This window comes from Equus asinus, chromosome 28 (assembly GCF_041296235.1).
Source record: "Equus asinus isolate D_3611 breed Donkey chromosome 28, EquAss-T2T_v2, whole genome shotgun sequence".
Classification (NCBI taxonomy): Eukaryota; Metazoa; Chordata; class Mammalia; order Perissodactyla; family Equidae; genus Equus; species Equus asinus.
Genome location: NC_091817.1, coordinates 47,003,439 through 47,031,239, shown reverse-complemented (window position 1 = coordinate 47,031,239; position 27,801 = coordinate 47,003,439). Strand labels below are relative to the sequence as shown.

General features: G+C 58.6%; 1 protein-coding gene across 5 annotated transcripts in view; it reads right to left on the bottom strand.

The window, feature by feature from the left end:
- Positions 1-5,420: 5,420 nt before the first annotated feature.
- KIAA0513 (KIAA0513 ortholog) overlaps positions 5,421-27,801 on the bottom strand; it is a 55,883-nt gene continuing 33,502 nt past the window's right edge. For 3 of the 5 annotated variants that reach the window (XM_070500340.1, XM_070500341.1, XM_070500342.1), the window contains 12 exons: positions 25,737-26,229; positions 23,077-23,176; positions 22,183-22,256; positions 19,085-19,155; positions 17,415-17,622; positions 16,617-16,657; positions 16,033-16,111; positions 14,256-14,333; positions 12,970-12,999; positions 9,791-9,871; positions 9,302-9,396; positions 5,421-8,227 (listed from right to left, as the gene is read on the bottom strand). In XM_070500340.1, the coding sequence (XP_070356441.1) occupies positions 8,178-8,227; positions 9,302-9,396; positions 9,791-9,871; positions 12,970-12,999; positions 14,256-14,333; positions 16,033-16,111; positions 16,617-16,657; positions 17,415-17,622; positions 19,085-19,155; positions 22,183-22,256; positions 23,077-23,176; positions 25,737-26,065 (1,236 nt within the window). In that variant the 5' untranslated portion in view covers positions 26,066-26,229 and the 3' untranslated portion in view covers positions 5,421-8,177. The remainder of the gene's footprint in view (positions 8,228-9,301; positions 9,397-9,790; positions 9,872-12,969; positions 13,000-14,255; positions 14,334-16,032; positions 16,112-16,616; positions 16,658-17,414; positions 17,623-19,084; positions 19,156-22,182; positions 22,257-23,076; positions 23,177-25,736; positions 26,230-27,801) is intronic. The other 2 variants (XM_070500343.1, XM_070500344.1) reach the window with 1 other exon arrangement.

Here is a 27,801-nt window from a genome sequence, read left to right as displayed (position 1 = left end):
TCACTCTGGTCCCCGCCTCCGCCGTCACGTGGCTTCTCCCCGTGCGTGGCTGGTCCACATGCCCTCTCTGAACCAGGACCCCAGTCACACTGGGCGAGGGGCCACCCACCCCTGGATGACCTCATCCTAACAGATCACCTCCCAAGGACCCTCTTTCCAGATAAGCTTGTGTTCTGGGACTGGGAGTTAGGACCTCAGCGTGAGTTTGGGGGGGACACAATTCCCCCATCACACACGGACGTGTTGTGCAGGATGACCCTGGGACCGGGGACACATCTCAGAAGTCCAGGGGGTGGGGGGTGCAGGTGAAGGGAGGGGTGGGGTCCGTGCACTCGCTGGCCACCCGCCTGGGCGCTCCGGGGGTGCACGCTTGGGGAGCGAGTTCCCGACAGTCTTGGGGACGTCGCGCTCTGCGTCATGGTCCCCAGCACACTCACGCTGCCTTCGGAGGACGGCTTCTGAGAAGGGTTGGGCCGCGGCCTCTCGAGCCAGCCTGGTGGATGCAGGCTCCACTCTGGGGCCAGCTGGCCCTTGATCTGATTCCCCACTTGGGGCACCTCGATTTCCTCATCGGCAAAGTGGGGACACAAAACCTTCTTCATGCGGTACTGCAGGACTAATATCCTCACCCTGTGATCTTTACTACCCAAATCCAGCTCCACGGCACCTCCTCAGGGAAGCCCACCTTGATTCCACCAGGGAGGACACTCTCTCCACAAACGACTAAAACGTGCTACATTTTCTATATAATAGTTCATAAAATAGTATATCATAGACTGTACTGTATACTATGTATAGTCACTTTTATACTACGCATTTGTCTCATATTTTTATATTGTAAGCACATACATGTGCACACACACACAAATGCACACCTTTGTTAACCTCGGCTGTGTGCTGCCCCCACCCATGGTCTGAAGGAGAATGACCGTGCTCATTCACCGCATGGCCCTGGGGCCTGGGGGCACCTGGTACACAGTAGGTGCTTGTTAAATGTAAGCTGATGGTGTGAGAGGCCTCCCCCTTGCCCTCTGGCCCCAGGGCACCCAACAGACCCATTGTTTCTCATTCTGGGTGGACAGCTGGCCAGGAGCCTTCCCGGTCACTGTCTCCGTGGGGAGGTCACTTAGGATGTGACAACAAAATTCGGAGTGTCTCTCTCTTGGGGCCGGGAGGTGGGAGGTGGGTGGGCAGGGAAGGAAGGAGCATGATTTTGGGGTCTCCTGCTCTTTCCCTCGCAGCCACTGAGGACAAACCCACTCCACTGCTCCCAGGGCAGCCTGTGCAGACGTCTCCTGCGGGAGGCAGGCGGGCACCCGCTGACTCCACGACATTGAACACAACTGCGTGAGTAGCAGCCTCGTCCCAGATGGAGGAAGATGGGAGACACTCCCTTTCGGGGACCCACGGCGCCTCTGGCGCTGTGGCAGGAGGGAGCCTGGAGTCAGGCTGCAGATGGCAGCGCTCAGCATGAATTTATGGGGAAAAAACTGTCACGCAGGATGTGCCAGAAGCCTCGTGCGGTTTTAAGCTTCGATAGGTCAGAAGGAAAAGGTTACAACTCAGCAAGAAACACCATTTCAAATCTTAAAATTGCTTACATTTCTTTTATATTAGTTTTGTGAGTTTTGAATACATCTGAAGTTTATTCCTATAAAATGTAGACACCAGGGTTTGGTCCTTTTTCTTTCTTTTCTCTTTAGTGGGCAGGAAGCTTCCTCCGGGACGCCCCCGGGGGTTTCCTCCCTGACGGGGAGCTGAGGGATGGGCTGGAGTGAGCAGGACAGCCCTGCCCTCTGCAAACACGCTCGCAGGGCCGCCCTGGGCAGGCTGCGATGGCCTTCCCGGTTTACAGATGGAGAAACCAAGGCTCAAGCAATGATTTGGCAAAAGGCACACAGTGGTCGCTGGGAGGTGGAAGGGGGCCTGCCCCGCCCTGCCCTGGCTCCTCAGGGTCTCTGCTGCCCGTCAGAGGGGTCCTCTCCCTTCCTCGGAGTGGCCCCTGAATCGAGCCCTTGGCTGCTGCTGGAGGAATCCTCCTAGCACAGGAGGAAAAGTCAGATGCAACGTCCCAGGGCTGGGGACGTCTGCCGCCCAGGCTGTCCCTCCACATTTGGCTGGGAGGGGACAGTGTTCCTCCAGACTGAGTGGAGAGCGGGGGGCACGGAGGTCGGGCCCCACCCCACCTGGTGACAGGGAGGGTACCCTGGTCCATCTCAGCTGGAACCATCCTGTCCCGGGGCCCTTGGGGCCAAGCCTGCCGCTTCAGGGACCCAGGACTCTCCTCCCAGGCCTTTGCTGCTCCTCAGCCACCCCCCAGACCTGCTGAGGCCAGAGGCTTGGAACGTGGCTACTGACCTCTTACACTTGGACAAAGAGAAAGCCCAAACAACTCACACAGTAGGTCTGCTGACCAGGCTGGGAAGGGCCAATAGAGGCATTCTGTTCGTCAGGGAGGAGGTGTCCTCGGGTCCCACGTCCAGCCCCCTACCCCGAATATAAGAGGCGAGGCAGCCTGGGCTCAGAGGGGAAGCAAGGTCGGGATTCCAGCGGGAAGGCCCGGGGCGCCCCGGAGGTCGGCAGAGTCCAGGAGGACCCCACTACACATGCCCCGGGGGCAGCTCGGACAGCGGGGGCTCTGTGCCATCCGAGGAGCGCCCCCTTTTCTCGAGCTTCCCATGAGACACACACACACCTGGAGGAGACCCACACGCTCCACCTGAATGGGGAGACCGTCTATTTGACCCCAGAAAAAATGTTTTCTTCTGAAAGGCCACCAATTGTCGCTGAGGAGACTGCCAACTCCACAGAAAGTCCTCACGGATATGTGAAAACAAATTAAACAGACCGACTTTTTTTTTGAAAGATAATTTATTTCAGTTTCTACCTTCTGACAATCCGAGGTGCAATATATAGACATTTTTTTTTCTTCACAGGAAACAGCTTTGATTTCAGCACGGTTCTGAGGTCTTCAACCTTGAAACTTTCTCAGCCTTAAAATACGGTTTGTGGAACATCACCTAGCGGGACCCAAGATCACAGGACCGTGACGCGGGGGACACCGGCACCCCGACGCACCCCTGGCCGCTAACGGCCACGTCTGGATGTGGCGATGGCACATTCAGGTCCAAGACGAACGGGTGAAAGAGAAACCAGGACGAGTGTGGGGGGCCCCGTGGGATGTCCCAGCAGAGGCCGCAGCTTCCAACAAAGGCGGCACATCGACCAAGCGCCAACACTTATGTTATCTAAGGGACACGCCTGGCGGTTGCAGTTCCAGCATCTCTAGCCGTCAAATGTTCGGCTCGTCTTTCTCAAGGCGCCCACCGGAAGCGAGGTTTGCTTGTGACCTCGCTGGGCTCTGGGACAGGAGAGAGGTCGGGACCCCTCCCGGATTGAGCCTCACTCCCGACGGCAAGCCCTCCTTGCTGTGGACCCCTGGGGGAGACGCACCCACTGCATATGTCTCCCTTCTCTTCTCACGACACATCGTCCGGGGCCAGGAGGGGACAGGCATGGTCTCCCAATTCCAGGATGTGCCAGCGGGTCAAAGAGGGTTTGCCAACGGAGGCCTGTTTCTTGTTAAAGGGCAGACACTTTCGGGGTACCCGGGCGAGCTCCAGCTGGCCACTCACTCTGGGCCGACTGTGCCCTGTGGAAGCCTGGAGTCGGCAGGTCGAGCGAGGATCTGGGTTCAACCCCCACTGCACGGATGGCCTGCCGGAGTGTGTGCACGGAAGTGATGGGAAGATGGGCAAACCCAGACCAGCCTCACTCTCTCCTGGAGATGACAAGCGTCTCCCTTTGCAACAGTCCTGGGAGTACTGCCCCACGGAAGTCTCGGGGACACCTGAGTCCCCTGGACACGGTGAGGGTGGGGTTACAGCCTTGAGCTCTTCACTCATCTCACTGCTCGGAGCTTAGACAGACAGGCTGACTCGAGACACGGGCCAGCACCAGGCTCCCAGGGAACGAGGCATCGGCCCCCTGGAGACACCCGTCCCATCCATTCCCGAGAAGTACAGGGCACGAGGCCCGGGGACAGCAGGGGAGGCCGAGGTGCAGGATAGGGCCCCGCGTGAGCCCACCCCAGAGGATGGTCCTCGTGTTGAGGGTAGTCGCTGGGTGTGAACAATCTGGAAATGACTCAGCCATTTGCTTTCTGGCAAAACAACACATTCCTATTCCTGGCCACACGGTGACAAGGACATACCGGGACGTGTGGCCTGTGTGGCTCAAGCAGGCCCTGGCTCTGTCTGAGGTCTGCACACTGTACGGCAGTCAGTTGGGGGCACTTCCCGCCAATGCACTTCCCTTTGCCCTGAGACTCAGCGGAAAGCTTCCCCAGTGAGACTCAGCCTCAAGAACCAGAAAAAGGAATCAAGGATTTACAGGTGAACTGGGTGGGACTGAGCCCTCTGAGCAAACGCTTCAGGAGAACGAGGAGGCTGGTGGGGGCCCGAGGGAGCGAGACCCCACCCGCAGCCTTGCCTCCGGCTGAGGAAGGGGAGAGGAGACACTGGCCGAGACCACAGGCCAGGCGGGCCCAGGGGGCTGCTCCGCCGCTCCCCAAGGTTGGGGCTGGGCCTTGCTGCCCTCCTGCCTTCTCCCCTGCACGAGGGACCCTCCTTCCCAAGCTGCCCACTGTTCTGGACTCGGCCCCCTGCCCACCACCCCCGTTGTCTCAAGTTTTAGGTAATTTGGTCATAAAGCTCATCCAACCACATGGGTCTACACGGACCCTCCCTAATCGAAAAGCCCACTGGTCTGGATGCTGTGACGCCCAGGAAGGCCGGGCGGGCAGCTTGCGGCCCTGATTTCTGGTTACGGTCCCCAGTCCCCCGGGTGGGACGAAGCCTCTTACAAACCCCCTGGTGGTGTGAACCGTGCTTCTCACATCAGGAGTCTGGATGCCAGGTGCTCCCTCCCGGTGATAAATTAACCCACAGAAAAGCAAGCCTCAAGGCCGCTGCCTTGTCTCCATGGCAACGAGCCCCACATCTCCCTGGATGTAGGGAGGCCAGCGACAGGGTCCCCTGGCTTCAGCTCCTGGACACGAGGCTCTCGCCTGGGCCTCCGTGTAACCCAAGGTGGGCTCACGGCGTGAACGTGAAAACCTGAACGGGTTTTCATTTGAGTGCAGAAGTCAGGAACTGGGCTCTTTCTAGACCTCCATTTGGTCAGGTAAGAGCTTCCTAGCCCACTTTTTTTCTTTTGGCAATAGGAAAATCCTAGTCTACTCCATGCCACTGCACAATAACTGGCAGTATCAGGATCTTGTCCTCCTGCCTTTGGTTAGACGCGCACAGTCACACACAGCAGACGCAAGCTGAGTGTGAACGTGGCCCGGCTGAAACATCCACCAACAACGCTAACATTGTAGCAGAGGCTAAAAGCACACAAAGCCACAGTACCGCGGGTTTCCGTGAGCGGGAACTCTTTATTTGGGAGAATCAGCTGCATTTGGCTCACTAGGATCCACAGAGCCCTGGAGGACAGATGGCAGGAGATCTGAAAAGCTGCTGCTAGCGAGAGCCCTGTGAGGCTCCCGGCCTTGGTCCCTCTACCTGCTGGGCCTGGAACTCTCCTCGGATGCCATCTGACGCTCCCGGCCTGAGTCTAAGGTCCCTGGTTAACAGCAAGGAGGACCAGAGCTCTCTTTCACCATCGCGTCCCCGGGAGCATCAGGGTGAGTCACTCTCAGGGCCTCTGAGAGCGCGAGCTGGGTCTGCTCGCCACCAGAGCCCCCTCACGTCCGCTCCAGATGGGCCCGGAGGGAAGGGATGACGTCCCAGGGGACAGAGGAAATCTCAGTGAGGTGAGCTGCCAGCCTTTTTTGAGGGATGGGACACTGTGCTCCTCCAGGTGACACTGGCCAGAGGTGCTCTAAGGAGAAACGCTCAAAGGTAGTTGCCAACAGGGGACCGCAGAGCAGCCCCGGAGCCACCTCGGCACCTGTCACCCTGAGGCCTCTGGAGCACCCCCTGGTCGGGCTGGTCAGGCAGCAGCGCTGGGGCCGGATTTCCTCCACTCTTAGGAGCTGGATCTCTAAGGACAAGGAATGAGGCGGGGGAAACCAAAGTAATCCTCGCTTCCACCTTCAACTGCTATTTCAGGATTATATGGGAAAAAACGTCTCGAGATCATCTTGGAAGTGAAAGTGCTGGGCAAAGCCCACACAAGTCCAGGCTGCACGTCCTTCAGAGGCCGTGTGGCCCCGCCCGCGCCGTGCTGGCCGCCACCCCGGACAGAGTGTCAGGATCCACTGCTCTTCCTTGAGAAGGCAGGCCGAACTCAAACCTCGATACAAGAGTCTCATGAGTACAAGGAGAAGTCTTCTGGGCACCTTTGAGCCTTAATGCATTTCAACTAACTACTAAGGAATGATAAGGCGAGGATGACACAGCCAACGGGACAGCCCTGCAAGGGCGCCGACGAGCTGCTGGGCAGGGCCCTGACTTTAGCGGAGAGGGGAGCACGGTGCACCCAGGGCCACGGCCGGACGCGTGGGTGGCATCACCTGAAGGAGGCGTTGCAGGAGGAGGGCCCACAGCCCCATTCACTTGACGTTATTTCCCCGAAACGCCTTCGACAGAGACACACACATGGCTGTGGGACCCTGCAGCCCGCACGCCTGCCTGGAACGCCTCAAGCAGACCGGAAACGCTGCGGCGCTCTGGCCGGTGACCTCACCAGACGGGCGACTCCACACACCCACCGTGCCAGCATAACGTTGAGTCCACTCCCCGTGAGGGTCTCCCAGCTGGTGCCCGTTCCCAGTGCACCCTCAGACCCCACTCACAACCATGTGCATGTGCGTTCTATGGCTCAGCTGACCCCTGCTCTCTCTGGAACATTCCAGAGAGGCCTTCCAACAGCAAAACCTTTCCAGCACTGGCCGGATAACTGACTATCGGGCACGTGGGTGTCGTGCTGTGACCATGGGTCGGAGGAGGCAGCGAGGGAGAATAGGCCAAGAGGGGAAGGGGGGGAGGAGTCGGCGCCCAGGATGGTAGGCGGGAGGCGGGGGGAGCTGGTGGGCCTGGCACAAACCCGGGAGAAAGGCTGTGCTTTCCCGGCCCGGGGCACCGCGAGGTCTGCAGGAAGAGGCTAGCCGCCTGGGCTGTGGCGGGAAAGGTGCTGTCTGGGGCTCTGGGGCCAAGGGCCACGCTCCGCATGTGAGCCTCGCACGGTCGCCCCAGAAGCCTCCTCTGCCTGCTGTCCCTAACATGGACACAGGTCCTTCTGTCTTTTTATACATAAAGAGTGGGACTGTCTGCTTTTAGAAGGGGCGGCTGTCTTGCAGCTACTGAAGACACGTCTCTTTTCCGTGCTCCATCATGAGACAGCCAGACGCTGCTCCAGGACACGAGCCCTGGAACTTTCTCTGCTTCAGAGGGAAGCCGTCAGCTGCCCGGGAAGGTTTCATAGGGTCTGACGCAGACACCTTGGTGCTGGCGTGACTCCGACAAAGCCACCCAGGTCCCACGGTCTGCAGGGTGTGCACATGCCCCTGGGGTGGCTGGGCCTCTGCAGCCAGGAAAGAATGTCCTCTGTGCTGGTGTCTCTCCCCCTCAAGGTGCCTGTGACTCCGTTCCTGTCACACAGGGCAGGGAGCTGGGGACAAACCAGCACCAGCCCCGGCCCAGCACTGAGAGGCCCTCGGCCCCTCCACACGCCTGCTGCTCAGCAGGGAGCCCGTCTGAGGGAGCACCCTCTGTTCCACACCTGAAGGGAGGGCCCCAGATTGTCACCCATGGCTGCCCACGTCCCTGGCATGTGCTGGCTCACGGCTGCCTTATCTACATTCCCACGTGCGCCCCATCCCCCCTCTCGTCCCAGAGGCTGCGGCAGTCACTGCCCTGTGCCCATCCTGGTCCTGGCTCCTTCCTCCTCCTCCCTCTAGGTTCCGTGTCACAGGCCTGACAATCAGGGGTACGACGGTCACCTCGGTAATCTGAGGGACACTCTGGCACGTGGATGGGGGCAGGCACAGGCGGAGGGGGCAGGGGGACGGCGGCAGATTCTTCTAACCACTAGTTGGAGGGCGGCGGGAGTGGCTCTGGGTGCTGCCGAGGTCATGCAAGGTCGTCGGGTGGGTGACAGCCAGTCGCTGGCCTGGGGGAGCAGCGTGCACCCTCAGTCCTCCTGGGGGGCCTCGGGCCGCCTCCCGCGGCCTACTCAGCGGCCATCTGCTCGATGTGGTCGCTCAGCAGCTTGTATTGCTCTGGAAGAAAAAACAGCGTCATCGCTTGGAAGACAGATGGTGGCACGGACAGGCACCTCCTGCTCTTCTTTTTCGGGACAAGGACAAATCAGGACCTCACCAGGAATGGTGAGCGCAGCTTCTGGAGGCGCACGGTGGCACCCAGCACGCTGCATGTCAGGCACAAGCATGCGCCTGGCAGTGGGCTCCTTGCAACTGGGACACACCTTCCCATGGAAAGGAAGCCACAGAGGGCAGCCCCACAGCTCGCCGGGCAGCCCGGGCAGGCGCCATGCGGGCCGATGAACCGCGCCACGGGAGCCAGGCCTGGGGCCTCCCGACCACGCAGGGGCCGCAGGGCGGATGAGGGGACAGTGTTCTTGTGGGGCTGGTGATGACAGTGTGGTCGTCCGGGGCACCTCTGACCCCCTCCCACCTCCTGAGGCCACTCCCCACAGCCCCCTCATTCAGTGCAAGATGAAGGGTTTTTTTAGCACGTTGGTCAATCCACACAGACGTCTAAGCGGAAGGCATTCAGGCCGTGAGGCAGGATGACCTTGGAGCAGGCGGGACCATGCTGAAGGCGGGCCCAGCGGTAGACGGGCGGCGGTGGGGGGGGGGGGGGGGGTTGACCGTGGCAACGTGTCCCTTTGGTTATAGAAGCCAGAGACTCTAGAAAACCTCCAGACCCCCTCTCCTCTCCCCTGTCTCCCTGCCCACGTACCCCTAGGCAGTGGGGTTCGAGACACAAAGGAGACCATACGGTGGCCATGTAGAGGGAGGGGCAGCTCGCGGCCGAGCTTGGCCATCTTCACGTTCAGAGCCTGGGCACCAAGCTCCCTCCCTCCCTTTGGCCCTGAGCTCCCAAGCCCCTCGCCCAGCCCACCACCGGCAAGCCCTACCAGCCAAAACGCTCCCCATGGCGTGATAAGTGTCCCACGCACTAGGCAGACAGCAAGAGAGGAGGGGGAGCCACCCCGCAGTCAAAGGTCCCATTTCTCGTTACACGCGGACAGTGCTTCCCTTGGCGGGAAGTCCTGAGGTGCAGAGTGTGCGCTCCTGGGGTCCCAGACCTGCCTGCCGGGCCTCACTCACCCTCGTCCAGGTTGCCGATCACGGCCTGCTTCTTCAGGAAGTCGTGGCACAGCTTCTTGCTCAGTCCGAAGGCCAGCATGTTGTGCGTGAAGGTGCTGGGGGGACAAACACCTGTGAGCCAGCACTGCCTGCCCCCCGGGGAAGGGAACCTGACCCCTGTCTCCTGGACCCCAACATGCAGCCCGGAACTGCCAGAAAAAAGTACTAGGAACTGGCTGCCTCCTCCACCAGCCCACAGCTCACTGTGACACGCCTGCCTCCCGTGGGGCGTTGGGGCGGATTAACTAAGCTGGAGTCTAGGCCGAGCGTCAGTAACTGCGTGCTGCTGACCCTTTGTGAGCGCACAGCTGGGCTGACATGGGGCGCGATGTGTGAGGGAGGCGGCCCCTCCTCGCGGGGTCGGCGTCCGTGTGGGGGCCTCCCGCTGCCCGCTGTCTCACCCTGCGGGGACCCCGCCGCCTCTCTCCGCTCAGAGCCCCGCGCTCTCACCCCAGCTGCCCGAAGGTGATGTTCTCGTTGAACCGCAGGCTGTCGTCGCGCTCCTCCTGGGTCATGTGGCACCACTTCTCCCTGCAAGCACAGCAGTGCCAGGAGAGGGTTTTCAGAGTGCCCTCGCGGCCCAGCCACTCGCCCGCCTGCTCTGACCTGCGGGGCTGACCCAGGCGGGGCCTCCCTGCCACGGGGGAGCACCTCGGCTGAGGAGCTGCTCGCTTCACTTCTACAGAGGCTGCCAGAGCTCCGACCCTCTGCCTGCGGGGCCCTTGTTGATGTCGCCTGCCCAGAGAGGAAGAGCTCCACAAGACTGTCTGCCATCTACTGGCCCGGGGACAAAACCGGCACCCTCACAGCCTTCTCCACAGAGCGCAGGATGCAAGGATGGAGAGCGCAGCCCCATTTCTGTGGGGGAGACCTGCAGGGGGAAAGGGCCCTCCGGGCGTCCTGTGGGGAGTGGGCATCCAGAGCCCAGCGAGGAGGTTCTCAGAGTCGGTCATGTCTCTAGGCCTCACCAGCTTGGGGGGGGGGGGTGGTTTGCCCAGCTGGTGGGGACACAGCAAGACGCTCTGCCCAGGGGCCAGCTGCAGGTGGCAGGGACAACAAGCTCTGGTGGCCAGAGGCCCAGGGCGTGGGGGGCTGCAAGTGCGCCGACCACCATGCCATCCCACCAGCAGTCCTGGTTCTGCTACAGGTCTGTCCTTCCCCTCGGCTTCCTCACGGTGCTCACCCTCCACGCCCCGCCCCAGCGCCTGGATGAGCCCCATTTCCTCCCTGAGGCCCCTGGGGACTGTCACCCTGTGACCACCGTGAAGACGGCGCAAAGCCTCTGACCCAAAGTGTGGAAACCCCACGGGAGAGCCACGCGCTCTGTGTGGCTGCAGGGGCGGGACTCTGAAGAACGTGTCTGTCTGTCTGTCCTCCACAGAGAAGCACCAGGGCCGCGGGATCTGGGGTCGGGAGGGTGTTCTTTTGAGCGAGATGCATCGTGTCCCTGAGTGAGAGCCGCCCCCACGGGCTCAGGGCAGTGGGTCGTCTCCCCTCCCCGTACGGCACCTCATCTGGTCCCGAGTGGATTGGGGACCGTCCCCCCACGCTCCTCCCAACCCCACGCACCGCGGGATAAAGAGACACCACCCTGGGATAAAGAGATGGCCCTCTGAAAAGTCTGCCACTTGCGGGAGCAGACGGATGCGGAGGAGTCCATGTCAGCCTATTTCCCCTTAGAATCTAAACTCTGGGTGGACGAGTCTGACTAAACAAGGGTGAGAGGAGGAAAAAGACAAGAGGGAGAGGAGGAAGGATGAGGGGCGAGGGGTCGGGATCACGGAGAGGCCGAAGGAAGAGAAACACAGCCAGTACACCAGCTCCTAACCCTTTTCCACCCGCCCGGCCTGGAGGCGGTCAGTGGTGCTCCTGCACCTTCACGGGAGGCCACAGGACATCAGGGGCACGACAGAGCGAGGGCAAGTCACTGTCACTCCCAGTCCTCGTGCCGACGACGGGACACCCACGAAGACACCCAGAATAGGCTTCCAGGTACTCTGCTAATCCCATCCCATTTTCCTTCCCATCCTCTTTCCCCCCTGATGGTCGCCCTTAGGATTGTCCAGGCACATAAATCCCCACATCACCACCAGGCCCGCTGTGTACAGTTGCGTAGGCTGGGCACTGCACAACCCCAGACCACATGGGAATGGCTACCTTGGAGTCATCAGCAGCCCTGACCCCACTCCTCCTGACCCGGCTGAGGAGGTGATTCATTTTGCTGGGCCAGGACTAGAATTGGCATGTCTGACCTCTAAAGAAAGAGGTGGAAGGTTATTAGCAATCCGCAGACCAGGTGATGCCTCCAATGGAATCAATTCCCTCGAATCGAGGTCAATACCCAATACTAGTCGAGGTCTAACAGGCACTAAGGGCAGAATGTGTGTCTGAGCGGCCACAGCAGGATGTGGACGTGATCAAGAGCTCGCAGGACGGGAGGCTTCTGAAATGGAGACATTTCCGCCTCTGAGAACAGAGAGGACGCCAACGGCACTGCTGGCACAGGTTACCGGAAAGGAGAGGTTGGAGGCACGAGGTGGCCCAGGGACGGGGAGCTGAGCTTCCCCCCCCAGGCTCAGAGCCACACTCGCTGCTCCTCCGGGCGGGCGAGGCCTAGGCCACGTGTGGTGCCTCGGGGGCAGGTCAGAGACGTGTGTCCAGACCACATCCTCCTGAGGGAGAGGCCGCGAGGCTGCGAGGCTGGCTCCCGCTGGCGGGGCTCAGAGCTGACGGGCTTGGAGGAGGCTCCGGGATAGCTGCTTCCTGGCCCTCTTACCCCGAGGCCATGGGACCGGGGCTCATTATTAAAGGAGGCCCAATCACGCCTAAATGCTCCTTTTAAAGCCATAATAGGGCTGCATCAGAAACAAGACTTCTCACAAAACAATAAGCACTAAAAATAGACCGCAATTAGGGAAATTTCCACCAAAAAAAAATCACTGCATCAGAAACTGTATAGTCGAACAGACAGGACTTTAACTCCAAAAATACATTACAAAAGGTATCTAACAAATAGACGGTTCAAACAATGAGTCAGACCCCCACTGCGGCTGGCAGGAAACAGCCTGTTAGGCCCTTCTCTTCAGGGCCCACCCCCCTCAAGGCTCCACATCACAGCCGCCAGCAAAGAGAGCATCTGTCCTTTTCTGTCACTCCCCAAACCTGTCTCGGTGGGCGAGGGTCTGCCAGACCCCTGCACAGCCCGGAGTGTGTGACGTTGCAGAGATAGACGCTCTGCACCCGCCCACAGCGGGTCGGCGGTGTGGCCTGGAGGTCTGCTTAGAAGGGCCTGAGTGGCTGGGGCAGCAGGCGGACAGCTCCATTTGCTCAAAATCGGAGCCGCCTTTCTGCACGTCACTGCTGTCTCGTCTCTGAACTCACACGGGGCCTTTAGGGAGGTCTCGAGATGCCGCGTTTGTTTCCTGACTATTTTGGGGTGCTCCGTCCTTGGCGAGCTCCCACCTGTCGCCGGCCTGTCCCAGCGCCGCGGCCTTGCCTCCCGGGATGTGGAGTGGCACCTGTGTCCGGGCTCTGAGCCCGGGAGCAGTTAGAGTCGCGGCCCCCGCCCCGAGGGGACCCTGGCAGGAGCCCCCGCACTGTAACATGGACAGAGTCACGCGGACACACACCTCGTCTTCTCCTCCTCTCCCGCGTCCCCTCTGGAGTGGCAGCAGAAACAGGTAAACAGAGGAACATGTCAAAGTCATGCAAGATATGTAGATGGAAAAAAGAACAAGTGAAAGAGGAGGGTTATTACAGGCAGGAATGGAGCGGACAGAGAGACAGGGTGTGCGAGAGAAATTCATCTCCTCGGAGGCTGGGAGCCAAACAACAAGAGGACACCCACTTGCCTACAAGCATCTGAGCGTTGCCCTCGTCCCCGCTTCCCGGCAGAGCGGAGACTCCTCGCTCTAGCGTCCTCAGTAACAGGTTCAGCTTCTCTCCCCCTCCCGAGCTCCCTCCACCTCCCCAGGAAACGCAGCCACAGCAGACTGCTCCGGGGTACGAGGCAGGCCATTTCGGCCCCATTAGGGCTTTCGCTGCCCCCCACAAAGGATTCCACTTAAGACTCCCCCCAGTGCTGGTGGACTACAGTCTTTACTCAAACAGCAGGATCTGCTCTCTCTCCCGCTAGGGAGAAGGGCTGGGGGTGTCCCCCGTGTAGGAGAAGACGGAATTCGTTTTGTTAATGAGGAGACTGAGGCACTGAGAGGTTCAGAGACTTCCAAGTCCTATGACCGGTGGGGCCAATCAGGGACCCAGGATGGGCAGGGCTGCTCCCCTTTCCTGCCCAGCCACTGGACGCAGCGGGCGGCCACCTGTGCTCGCCGTGGCCAGAGAACTGAGCACCAGCCCCACGGCGTGGGTGTCCACCCCTCACCGCTGCCCCGTGCTCTTGACGTGGTTTACAAAAGGGGTCTCCTGAAGCAAGAAGCCCACCCTCGGGGAAGCTGGAGGGGGCTGCTCAGGCTGCAGACCAGAGGGGGAGGTGAGAGAAGCGACCGCATGGCCCTGGACAGGAGCGCTCCAGAGCAGAGTCTGGCAGTGGCGGCCAGCCCTGTAGCCCGGGGTCCCGCTGCCGCGGGTCGTGCTCAGGATTCTGACTTGATACAGCGATAGGCAGTGGGTCGGACGGCGTCCTGAGGGTTTTCGTCAGTGGGAGGTGCATTTTTAGGAGGGTCAGGCCAAGTCATGCCAGAGCCCAGGGCAGAAAGCGCTCATGCAAGCGGGGCCCCCACGAAGCTGTGCGCCAGGACCCTTCAGGCAGCCTGCGGGGCGCGGGGCCAGACGGGGGTCGAGGAAGGAACACAGACGCGTCAGCTCGGCCGTTCTTCTGCTCTCCTCTTCAGAAACGAAACGAAAGCCAGTCCCTGGTCCTCTTCCCCAGGCAAACCGGCCCAGCCCTGGCTCCTACCTGGTCGTGGGAGACCGCTTCCTCCTCTCACAGTGGACGGCGTCAAAAAAGGCCGCGTTCCAGAACCTCAGCGCGTGCCTGTGAGACAGAGACCCCCGTCAGGGCCCTGTGAGGGGAGGCGGGAAGGCAGCCTCGGCCCGTCTCGGGGATGAGGGAGTGGAGCTGCCCGCCACACCTGTATGAGCTACTGAGAGTCTCAGACAGGTGGAGCGGAGGAGAAAAAACAAGCACGTGGCTTTATCCTAAATGGAGGTGGTTCCCTGGGTCCTGACAGCATCTGTAGTCTCTCCCAGGAGCTGGGACAACCCTGAATTCTTTGGTCACAGCGGAAGCCGCTGCCGGCAGGACGCAGTCGAGGCCCTTTTCTGCTTCTCTGCTGCCCACTGAGGCTCCCAAGAGGAAGGGGGGCTCGGGGAGACCCGCTTTTCTAGAACAGGGTCCGTGACATAAATGGGGACCCGGCAGGGACAGGCCACAGGCAGAGAGGAAACATGTTTATGGGGACATGCAAGAAACATTCTTCTTAAAGACTGGGGGTCAGCAGACGACAGTGTGTGGGCTGGATCCATCACCACCTGTTCGTGTAAATCAGGTTTCATGGGGACAGAGCCACGCCCGCCCACTCGCCTGCCGTCTCTGGTGGGTTTTGCGCTGCAACAGCAGGGACCAGTGCTTGCCTGCCGAGCCTACCGCATCCTCCACCCGGCCCTCTGGGTGCTGAGGCCTGTTGCGGATGCCACGATAGCCACCAGGTCAAGCCCGGAGCAGCCGAGTGAGCCACTGGACGGGGCTCATGTGGCTGGTCAGCGTCCCCTCCTCCCTGCTTCTGCCTGAACCTAGCCCGGCTCAGGGCCTCCTTGTGAGGACATAAGATACGGCGATGGAGAGGCTTCGGGGGGACTCAAGCATCAGCGGTCATCCGCAGAGCAAGACAAGGGCACGATTTCCCGACCATTGGTCTCTCGTTTCAACCATACCTTCTTTTATATATATGTAATAGCTTTATTGGGATATAATTGACAGACCGTAAAACTCACTCTTTTAGGTGCACAATGCAGTGGCTTTTAGTACAATGACACAGCCGTGCAATCATCACCACTATCTAGCCCCAGGACATTTGCATCACCCCATAAGGAAACCCCCACACCCGTGAGGAGTCCCCCCCATCCCCACTTCCCTCAGCCCCCAGCAGCCACTTGTCTCCTTTGTCTCCAGGGGTCGCCTGTCCCAGACACTTGGTATCAGTGGCATCACACGCCGTGTGGGTCTTTTGCGTCTGGCTCCCTTCACCCAGCACGCTGTGGGTTCACCACGTGTGGCCTGTGTCTGATTCCCTTATACGGCTGAAAAATACTCCGTGGCACAAATAGACCACATTTTGGTTATCCATACATCAAACGTCCATGTAGAAGGACACTCGGGTTGATGCCCCCTTTGGCTATTACGAATGATCCTATTATGAACACACGTGCACGCGTTTTTGCTTGAGAGCCTGTGTTCGGTTCTTCCGAGTACAAACCTAGGAGTGGAACTGCGGGGTCACGGGGTAACTACGCCTAACCCAGCGAGGAGCTGCCAGACGGTTTCCCACAGCGGCTGCCCCATTTGACAACCCCCCCCAGCAACGCAGGAGGGTTCCGATTTCTCCACCTCCTGGCCAACACTTCTACGGTTCGTGCTGTTTATTTTGGCCAACCCTGCGGGCACGCGTGCCCGTCATTTCTGACGGAGACGACGGTGCCAGCGGCTGCGCCCCGCGGCTCAAGGGTGCCCTTACCAGATGGGCTGCTGCTTCAGGTGCGCATACAGGTAGATCTTCTCGCCCCTCCTCTCCTCCTCCGGGCTGCCCGCGGTCACTGTAGGAGGTGGGGAGGCTGAGCGCGGCTCCAGTCGCACCCACACGTGGGCAAACCCCACAGCAACGCTCCCGGGACCACCGGCTCTCCCCACGGTCACAGAAGCGCGGCTGAAACTCCACGACAGCTTCTCTGTTGCCCGTGGCCAGCAGTGACGCCCCTCCCACCCGGTGATGAGGGCTCCCTCCAGGGGCGGGGTCCCTGGAAGCACCTCCCTGCCCCGACCGCGACACTTCCCTTGCCTTCCCTGGATGAGGACCCAGTTCCTGCACCCTCTCCCTGGAGAGGCGGTTTCTCCACGGAAATTCACTAGGAAATTATAGACGGGAGCTGAGGGCAACTCGGGGATCATGTCTGGCGGCCCCTCGTGCTGGAGGTGGGTGGAGGCCTGGGACGTTTGGGGACCTGCTTGCTGGTGTTGCTGGTTGGCGGGGCCGGGGTGACAGGGACCAGGTTGACAGGGACCGGCAGGCGCCCGCCGCCCGAGGGTGCTGGGGGCACTCACCCGTCTTCTGCAGCTTCTCCTTGGGCTTGCTGTCCTCTTCCCTTGGGGAGAGAAACCACAGCGGTGACAAAATGACCCGCCACCCTTTTTCAAATCAAAGAAACCGTTCCACACCGCTGAAAGGAGACTGAGTTCCAGAAGCGAGGAGACGAGGCATTCAGGCTTCTTTGTGCCATTTCCTCTGAATCCAAGACTGCCTGGGCCAGAAGACGAATACAGCCAAGTCCCCCGGTTGTAACCAAGCCACCGGAGGCGACAGTGGGGACCACGGTGGCTGGCACAGGCACCAGGCCCAGGGCCCCTTTCTTTGTGGAAGTCGTAGTTTGAACGCTCCTGTTCTCAACGCCCGGAAGGCTCCCGCGTTCCTGTCCGCGGACTGCTTCTGGGGGACGGTCGTTTCTCGAGTCTTTACCTCGTTCCATTGACACAAGCTCTCACCAGTCAGAAGAGGACAGAGCGAGGGTCTGTAATTTCCCCCCGCCGACTGACAACTCCCACATGCTCCTCGTCAGCCCCAGGACACCCGGACCCACGGGGGACAGCCCTGCACGCCAGCACGTGGAAAGGCACGTGGAAACCATCGATGACACGGGGGCAGGGAGTCAAGCTGGGCTGGCGGCTGCGCTTCTCGGGAGCGGCTCTGGGGCCCCAAAGACCGCCAAGGGCCAACGGATTCTCCCAGCACCAGGCCAGGGCCTCCCTGTCACCACGGCACGCGGGCTCACTGCGGCCTCGGCCATTTGTCACATCGGCACGCCTGCCCCAGCCCGGGAGGGATGCACACCAGGCGGCACTTACTCATTTTTCCTGACCAGGGGTCCCTTCAGCTTGGTCTCCAGCCCCCCGAAGAAGCCTTTGACGTTCTCCGTCTTGGCTGACGTGTTCTTCAGCAGCCGCTCGGCGATGTCCTTCTTCTCCGCCAGCCAGCTGTTGGCAGACTTCAGGTAGGAGTCGATGCTCCCTGCGGGCTTCTCCTTGGCTTCTGACGGGAGCAGGTGCGGTTTACCTGGGGAGGGGAAGAGGTGGCAATCAGAGCCGTCTAGTGCAGGAGAAGCAACAGGGCAGAAAGAAACTCCCGTGGGCGTGCTCGGGCTGCCCGGGGGCGGCAGGGAGACCCCCTCCACCATTGCCAGACACGGGAAGCAAAAGTCTCCAAGATGCCCAGGAGAAGACCGGGGCCTGGCTCCTTCTGTCTAAGAGCAGTCATTAAGCACCTACTGTGTACAAGAAGTCAGCCCGGTGCGACAAGGGACTAAAGAAGAAACAGGCAAGGGTGGAGCCCCAGAGAAACATGAGGTCCAGAAGGGAGGTGAGCACCATACACACGGAGCGAGTGTGTAAAACAGAAAGTAACCGTGGTACGGAGGCCAAGGGTCAGGGGAGGACAGCAGACACCTCCCTGCGGTGGGAGGAGGCCTCCAGGAAGGAGGAGAGAGTGGAGGCAATACAGGGAGTGCCTCTCCAAGGGCTGAGTGTGGACCTAAGGCCAAGGCACCCCTCCACAGGTCAAAGGACCCCTACAGGCCAAGGTGCTGAGTGTCCCCTACTCGTCTAAGCTGCTCTGGGCACAGATCTGACCCAGACAAGCAGCGTCTAGTGGTTCTTTGAGAAGGAGGAGCCATAGGTTGGAGGAGGGGTCCCCCTCTGACCCACAGGCAACCGATGAGTGGCCCAGCCTGAAGGGCCTGCCCGGCAGCGTCCTGGCCACGAGCTGAGGCAGCCAGACCAGCAACTGCCCACAGAACCGAGAGCGTGGAGAGGACGGGGCGCTGGGAGCGAGGAGAGGACGCTGCCAAGCTGCAGACGATGGGGCCGCACCCCCAGAGCCACTGCAGGCATGAGGGAGGGTGGAGGGGAGGCTGGGGCCGAGCTCCTGACCCAGCCCTGGTCCACGCGCAGGGCCCCAGCAACCTCGTCCTTACGGCGGCCTGAAGGAGTCTCTGTTGCGGCCCAAGGAGCCTAGCACACGGAACCCTCAAGCTCCATGTACCAGAAAGTTCCAGTGGAACGAGCCAGAAGAGGGGTCGGAGCGTCAGGATAAACCTGCACTCTTCACAAAGGCACCTCCAGCCCACCCCTGGGGACATCATCCAGACTCAGATCCTGGTCTGCTAGGCCCCGCCTCTCCTCAACAGCCAACCTGTGTAACATTTCGCTAAAACACAGAACTGATGTCCTCACAGCCTGCAATTCCTGTGTCTGCCAGGAGACGTCTGCCTTGTGTATTTGTTTTCTCATTTCCTAACAGCCGGGCGCTTTCCTTCGTACCGTGGGATACGGACCGTGCCTTCTCCTCCTGTCTCAGGAATCCCGCTCCTTGCTCATTCCCTCCCTAATGTCACCTTCTGCAGTTTTCTGGAAGCTTCAGCACTCTGCCTTTAGTGGGGCAGAAACCCACCCTGGCTGCCGTGTTCTAAGCCAACAAGCCCTGAGTTCGCAGCCCGCGTGCCGTGCGGGCCCCGTCTTACCGACGTGGTAAAACGTGAAGCACATGGTCATGAGGTTCCTGGCGGGCCCGAAGTCATCCATCTGGTGGCACCTGGAAGCAGAAGCAGGCTGAGTGGCCACAGAATCGTCCCACCCATGTGCCCACCGCAAGTTCACGAAACGAGACGAGAACACTGGGTAAACGCGTCTACACGAATACGTCACTCCCTGGACGCCATGCAGGAGAAGCAACAAAGATAACCACCCTCGGTCCAGTCAGGCCACAGCCGGGGCCCGGGGCTCACTCTGGGCGGGAGGAGCTCACGGTCCACCAGCCCGGCCTCCTTCACCTTCAAGGTGGAACAGCCAAGGCCCTGGAAGCTCAGCCCTACACGCGGGAGCCGCGCCAGGACTGGAAGACGGGCCTCAGGACTCAGGCCAAAACAGCGGCCCAGGGCCACGCGGCCTCCTGCCCCTACTTTGTGGGAATTAGCAGTGAGTTAGAGGATATTCTCCTGTCAGCAGGTCTTAGACCTGGGCTACATCAGAACCACCTGGAGGGCGTATTAAGCTGTGGGTTGCGGGGGCCCACCCCCAGAGTCTCTCGTTGAGCAGGTCAGGGGCAGGGGCTGAGAACATGCATTTTTTTTAAGGCATGCTTTTTTCTTTTTCATTTTTGGTGAGGAAGATTGGCCCTGAGCAAAAATCTGTTGCCAATCTTCCTCTTTTTTTTCTCCTGAAAGCCCCCAGCACGTGGTTGTATATTCTTGCTGTAGGTTCTTCTAGTTCCCCTATGTGAGATGCCGCCTCAGCATGGCTCGATGAGCGGTGCGTAGGTCCATGCCCAGGATCTGAACCAGCAAACCCTGGGCCACTGAAGTGGAGCGCATGAACTTAACCACTCAGCCACGGGGCGGCCCCGAGAACACGCATTTTTAACAAACTACCTTGTGAGGCTGATGTTTGGATGCTCCCGGCCCGGGGACAGCACTTTGAGAATCACTGGGAATGTGAATACCGACCTACCCTACGTCATTCACTGACGCTCACACTAAATGCTTATATACCAGAGCCTTTTATGTACTAACAAAGGTCCTATAAGTGTAAAGGATTATACTCTTATAGTAAGATCATGAGATACACATAGATCTATTCAACTTAGCAGACAAAAAGGGGGTGGGACTTCAAAAAGAGGGCCTGTCTGCCACCAGGAATTTGCACAGTTATGGCTGCTAAAGCAACGATGATGTCCACTGCAGCACTGGGAATCAGAGAAGGTGAAGAGGAGGCATCGAAATGCCCGTCCGTAGGGCACGAGCTGAAGAAATGACGGTGCATTTGTATGTTAGAATACCACAGAGCCATTACAAATCAGAGCTGTACGAAAACATAACGCCTTTTCTGGAAAAATACATGCGTGCTGGTACGGGCATCATTAGAGTGGTTACCGGTGGGAGAGGGACCAACAGTGAGAGACCAGAGAGTGAAGGACGCTCTCCTTTACACGCGAGGCTGCTGTGCCCTGCGATCCTGTTCTCTTTTCTGTTTAGTTTTTAGCCTTGGACCAGTACTACATAAAAAGACATCAACAGAAATTATTTAGACAGTGGGATTAGGGCCATTTTTGTTTATCTTACTATAAAAATAATATAATAAATTTAAAGAACTAAAGCACAAATAAAACCATAAAAGACTAAATAAAAGTAAAAACTAAAGACACTAATAAACTAAAAATCATAAAACTCATAAATTTTAAAAAGTAAGGTTTTTTTTGCAGCCATACAAAAATATATACACTCATGGACAAAGTGATGGGAAGATTTTGTGTTTTGGAACTTGAATTTACTTTTTCCCCCAAACTTGTTTATTTAAGGAAAAATTCAAAGGAAATGGAGAATTAGATAAACATGTTACCAAGGGGGGCAGGTGCAATCTACGTAAGACAGGGATTCACGAAAATTCCTATAGACACGAATGTCTGGAAGCTGAAGCGTCCTCTCAGGGCAGAGAGCGCGCTGACACACGACAACCCGGGGGCCTGCTTTAAACCACCTCCGACTCGATCCCGGCTTAGTGCGGGGCACCTGCGGCCTTCCTCAGCGACGGTTTCTCCTCCCTCCACCCTCGCCTGCTCCCAGACCCAGAAGCCCCCCGCAGGAGCATATCCTGAACTTGGGATATTCTGAGCAAGTGCAGGAAAAATAGGAACCCTCCTCTTTTTTGGTAGTTTTCCTCCAGCATGTGTCCCCTGTTCGTGGTGGAATAGAGAAAGGTGAAAGACACCAAGACACGGAAGAATTAGGGTTCAAGAGAGCAGCTACATTTCTGTTGGAAAAGGAGGGGCGGGAAAAGTAAAGCAGGGTTTTCAGGCCTGGAAGGACAAAATGGACACAGGGATGTGGGGACATGGGGTTGAGGCCGTGGTATAAGCCACGGGGCCCGATCTGCTTCGAGGCCACACTGAGGTGCTGGGGGCCCGGGGCCGAGAACAAAGGCTGCTCGGCTTCCCCAGGCAGAGCTGCGTCCCCTCCCTTTCACACTGCGGAGGGCACGAGGCCGGCTCCGATGCGAGCCCCAGACGTGTGAAGCGGGTCTGGCAGCCCTACAGCCACGGGGCCTCAGGAGGAGAGAGCCCTTGAGTCCGGTGGCCCGCCTCCCGCAGCTACAGGGAGGCAGCGAGGCGCCCTTCCCACCAGCCACACTGTCTCAGGCCTTCTGTGATGCGCGGCTCCAGCAGCGCCTCCTCGGCACTCAGGGCCCGCTCTGCCCTCCAGTCGCGTCATTAAGGGGGCGGTTCCCTAGTCGGAAGCTCTTCCCACAGGAACTCAGGAAAGCTCCACGTCTCAGCTGGAGGAGGGCAGGGCCGAACTGTGTACTCACAGCCCGTCCCCAGGACCCGCCTGGAGGAATCCACTCACATCGGCTGGGGTCCTCTCATCCCCATGGCCATGCAAGGACCGCCACCTCCCCGGGGGAGATGCTGGTCACAACTTCTCTGTTTAGCCCACGCTGGGCCTACCAGAGCGATTTCGAGCTGATGACTCGTGTGGCGGTGGCTCCCTACTGGGTTATTCCGGGCGGGAAAGGGAAGGAAGACAAGCCTGTCAGGACGAAGGCTTTGAGTGACAGCGTTACTTACTCGAACAGGACCACGGCGAAAGACTGCACCAGGCGGTAGAAGGTCGGCTCGGAGACACACTTGGAGTTGCAGCGCTGTCACGAGAGGGCAGACGTGTCATCAGGCAACCAGAGCTCAGCGAGGCTGGGGGCTTCCCACGCGGAGCGTCCCTACACACAGGCAGCTGGGAGGCAAGCCCAGGACAGCCGCAGCCCCCCTGCTCCATGGGAACCAGGCCCCAGCGGGTGCCGGCACCAGCACACGGCCATCACTTGGGGAGCAAAGGCGGATGGTTTCCCGCGTCTCCTTAGGAGATGCAACAACGAGGAACTGCTCCCACTCACCCACACACGGAACAGGGCGGAGGGACGAAACCCCCAGATGACAGCACGGGCCATTTCTGGATTGTAGATTTACGAATAGTTTCTCTATTTTTGCTTATCTGCATTTTCTAATTTTTCTTTGAAGAATAAATTACTTGCGACAAAAATACTTTAAAAACTAAGAACTTAAGCCGCTTTACAGAAAAAAAAAAAGAACCTACTGGATATTTATAAAGCTTAATTCTTTTCTGAACTTACACGGCCGTCACTGTCTTGAATATGTTACTGAATACGTGGGTTATTTAATGAAAACGTGCATGGACATGGCCCACATGCTTGCTTTTAAGAAACTAACTTTTCTGGAACTTTTCTGTGGTCAGCAGACCAGGTTGCTCGCTCACTCCTTTCTAGTGGGGCATCCAGAGGAGCTCCTCCCACTGCCCACTATCCCGATAGGCTTTTCTGGAACATCTTCAGACAAGCTTCACTTTGTTTTCTGTAGGGTCACCTCCCATGACTCTGCTCCAGACTAGACGAGTCAGGAGACAGTGAGTCTGTGACCCGCCGCCAGCCCCTGCCGTCACCGGCTCACCTGGGCGCTCACGTAGCGTGCAAACCACTCCCGGCCTTTCCCGTTGTCGCTGCTGCAGTACTCGCCAAACTTGGCCTTCTCCTCCTGGTCCAACTCCTCCCTGAGCGAAAGAGCGGAGGGAGAAAACAGAGAAAGCTGTCAATCCTCTGGAACAAAAAGGATGCAGTAGTGGGAAGAGGAAAGGGACTAAGTCCTGCACCCCAGCCGAGGGCCGACGCCTGACTTAGAGCAGCTCAGCCCAGCCTCCAGGCAACCCTGCAAGGAAGTGGTACTATTTCTAGTTCAAGGACAAGGAGACTGGCTCGGAGGATCCGATACAGCTGGGGAGACGCGAATGGGAGCTCCTTGCAGACCGCCTGGCTCCCGGAGCATGCTGTTCCTTCCACGGCTCTCCCGCCTGCACTAACACGGGACGCGACCCTCCGAGGGCTCGGTCCTCCAGCTCCTCTTCTCACCAATCTTCGGTGCTGAAGTGAGCGTGGAACCACCCCCTGAATTCACGCAATTCAGCCCAATCTGCTCAGTCCCAGCAGGACACACTGAGGCCAAGGAACCCCGAGGGGCCTGATGCCACCTGTGGCCTATGGGAAGGAGGGCGCGGTTGCTGGTTCCACCGCGCATCCAAAGAGCCACTGCTCACGTCTCTGAAGGTCCCCAGCTGTGTGTGAGGGTGGGGACCGGGGGACCCCAGACACGGGGGTCGCCCCCACCAGGGTGGACAACATGCTCACCTGGTCTCAAACCACCTTTGATCACCCTTCTTGGGGGGCCAGCACTTTACCCCAAATTCAACAACTGAAAAAACGAAGCAGAAGGCTCAAGATCGATGGGCTTGTGCATTTCATTTATTTAAGGTTTTGTAGAAAACATCTTGGTCTCATTTATCCCAAAATACCAACACCAGATGAAATATGGGAATTTGCCAGCCACTGGCAGTGATTTTTGGAACGCTTCTGAGAAGGCATGCAACTCCGTCGTGCACGTTCCATGTTGCCAACAGGCTGCCGCAAACGTAGGCTGGACTTCCTGGCAAATTAGCAAGCTTCTGGGCTTTCTCGCCTTCCATTAACCGGGCGTGCTGAGAGGAGGCTGACGGCATTCAGCGTTAGTCAAACCGAACAAGCAGGAAGCCACATCCACTGCTCTCCCAGAACGCATTCAAAAACATAAATGCGTTTTTGGGCAGTCAAATATTTTGGATTATCATAGTCATCTTTCCTTTTTTAACCACGTGGAAATCTGAGGCACACCTGAAAAACCAGTTTGCAAACAAGGGACCTAAGTCACAGTAGAAAATACAGTCGTGTGTCGCTTAATGACGGGGACACGTTCCGAGAAACGCGTCGTGAGGTGATTTCGTCCTTGTGCGAACATCAGAGAATGTACTCACACAAACGTAGATGGCACAGCCTTCTACACACCCAGGCTATGTGGTACTAATCTCATGGGACCACCATCGAACATGCGGTCCATCCTGGACCAAAATGTCATTCTGCAGCACGTGACAGTAAGGGACTCTTTGCACAGCGTCAACAGGCAGAAATTCTTCTTAGCGCTTCAATGAAACTGGAAAAGCATCCCTTCGGCCAGCGCTCCTCAGACTGTCTCGAGGCCTTGTTACAATGCAAGCGGGTCTGGGGGCCCAGACTCTGCATCTCTCACAGGCTCTGGTGATGCTGATGCTGCGGGTCCGCACATGACAATCTGAGTAGCAAGACCTCCAGCATTTAAGGTGCTGCTGTGAATGATGCGAGACCAGCAGTCAACCCCTGGAACCCGTGAATCGGGGTTTGTACGCGTCCCGGTCCCCAGCTGAGATACTGACGCATGAAGGCGGGAGAGCCAGAGGGCTTTCCACAGACTCTCTCTCCTCAGTCTGCGTTCTCACTCCATCCGCTTCCTGCTGCTCCACCCGTCAACCCTCCTGATCCACCTCTTCAAGGACCACAAAAGAAAGGCCAGAAAGAGGCGCCAGGAAGGGTCCCCATCCCAGCAGTGGCTTAAGGCTCAGCTGCCCATGAGCATCCCAGGGAGCACAGGTAACTAAAACCTTCTTGTCTTATGTTGTCCCTAAATTTTATTTTTTTTTTGAGGAAGATTAGCCCTGAGCTAACATCTGCTGCCAATCCTCCTCTTTTTGCTGAGGAAGACTGGCCCTGAGCTAACATCCGTGCCCATCTTCCTCTACTTTATATGTGGGACGCCTACCACAGCATGGCGTGCCAAGCAGTGCCACGTCCACACCCAGGATCCGAACCAGTGAACCCCAGGCCTCCGAAGTGGAACGTGCGCACTTAACCACTGCGCCACCGGGCCAGCCCCTGTTGTCCCTAAATTTAATGGAGCTGATAACTGCAGCCCCCTAGCCCAGTACGACCCCAACACCGGATGCCAATGAGTAGCTAATCTGAAAGCGCTCAGATGCTGCGGAGGCATCTTGGGTTCAGCAACGATGAGGCGGCAGTGCCAGTGGGGTGGTCGGAGCAGCAGGTGGGAGGGAGGAGGTGACGAAAATTCCCCACATAACTATGTGCCGCCCGGGTGGGGATGAGAACCTCCGAGGTGGCCCATCACTGGCTGGTGAGGGACCGGAAGCCCTGGCCCCAGGTGATGTCCTCTAAGGACGGAGACGAGAGCACAGAGCCGGGCCGGGAGCTTACCCTCCAGAGAAAATCTTCTCCACGTAGCTGCGCATGAACTCCCTGAGCTCCAGGGTCTCCTCGTCCTGGGCCGACTCGGTGCTTTGGGTGGACGAGAAGGACTCGTTGGAGGAGGAGCGGCGGTACTGGTCCCAGGGCGGGTGTGAGGGCGACTCGCCCATGTCGTTCTCGCTGTCCGCCGACTCCGTGGTCTCACTCTCGGACGCGCCGTCGCCCTGGGAGCCGTCTCCATCCTGCAGCTTTGGAGGCAGGGCCTCCAGGGGCGAGGAGGCGGGTGGCTCAGTCCCGAAGTCAATCAGTGAGCCCACGGGGACCTCAGGGGTCTCCATGGCTCAGGTGGGCTGCCGAGGAGGACGCCAGGCGGGGAGGCCGGGGGACTGGCTTCTCTGATGTGTCAGCGGGAGCCCGAGGCCAGGGGGGAGCCCGGCAAGGGCATCTGAGTTGCTGGGGAGCCGCTGGCCACCAAGAAGGAGCTCACGTGGCCCTAAGGCATCTGCAATGGAAGCACAGACACACACGTGTTGTCACCATGAGAGCTACTCCTCGCACAAGGGGAACTCAGCACCGAGAATCCAGACTTAATGAATCAACCGGGTCACAGATTCCTTGTAGAGAATAGGCTCCAAGCTTCCAGAATCTGGGACATCTCTACACCGATGTCATTTTCCTACTGTCCACTTTCTGTTGAACACCCGGTATGCGGTAGGCACTCAGCAAATATTGGTTGAACAAACGAACAAATCAACACCAACAATCAGGATTTCTCCAAACTAAACAAACAGGCGTCAAGGGTACTGCACGTGCTGGCCCTCTCCCCGCCTCAGCCTACCAGACGGAGGCCAACGAACGAAAGGGCTCACCCCGTCCAGGCTGGAAATGGAAAATCACCAGGCACGCACCTGCTGGCTGGCTGTCATTGGGATCAGCGGCTACGGAAGGGAAGACGGGAAAATCTGTCTACGCTAAGCACGTGGGCCCCTCACCTCCGGGACTCGTATCTCTTCCTTCCCGGGCTCCTTTCTTAGCGCTCTTCCACACCAGACCCAGAGCCTCCCCAGGCCGGCAGACATATGTCCCTTCCTGTCATCCCTCTCTAACCCTCCGATGGTTTCTAAGTGGCATTTGCCGTCTGGACCCAACGTCCCCTTCCTGCCCCTTTCCCTGCACTCCGGCCAGCCTGGATGATGGCATTCACCTTCTGGTGTGTGTTCCTTCTGCTCGTTAGCCGGGCGGTCCTCTCCCTTCTCCCTGCATGCCTTCTTCCTTCCCCATCCCCCGGGGTTCCCTCCATCCCTCACCGCCTGGCTTAGTACCACCTCTGCCGAGACGCTTCGCTCCACCCTATTCAAGACTGTTGCCCGCTTCCTCGGGGGGCCGCTGGCATTTTATTTACACTCATTTATAATTCTGCTTGTTTGACAGGCACATATCAGTATTTTTAATCCCCTGGAGGGTGGACCATGCCTTAGCCAACTTTGCAGCAATCTTCGTGCCCAGTGCAGAGTCCTGACTAAGCGTTCACTGCATGTCTGCTGACTGGACGGACAGACCTGACCGTGAACGTGCCCGATGAGCTGGGGTCAGTGATGTGGGCGACACAGCAGCAGAGGTGGGGTCAGAATCTTCGCTTCTAGACCAGATCTCCTGATGGCCAGTTCAGGGGTCACCTGCCAGTCCTGGGGTGACCCTCCCCCGACAGTGACGAGCGGCAGACAGCTGAGCAGGCGGTCAAAGCCCTCTTGATGCGTCAGCTCCTCCAGGCCAGAGCATGTCTTGAGCTGGGGCCACGTCCCTCTCCTCACCCTCTGCAGACCCCCAAGATCGAGGACAACACCTGGCGGACAGGTGGCTGCTGACGTCGTGAATCTAATGTGCCTTCTGAGAGTAATTCAATATCAAAACTGCACTGGCTCCCTGTGAAGAGCTTAATGTTCACGAATCGATTATGGGTTCCTCCAAATTCCCCAGCCCAGCATATTTTTAAATGCCCTGAGTCAGGAAGATGGAACAGCTGGCTCTGAGTCATCGGAGTGGCAGTGGCTACCCCTTCAGCAGCGTCAGTCCT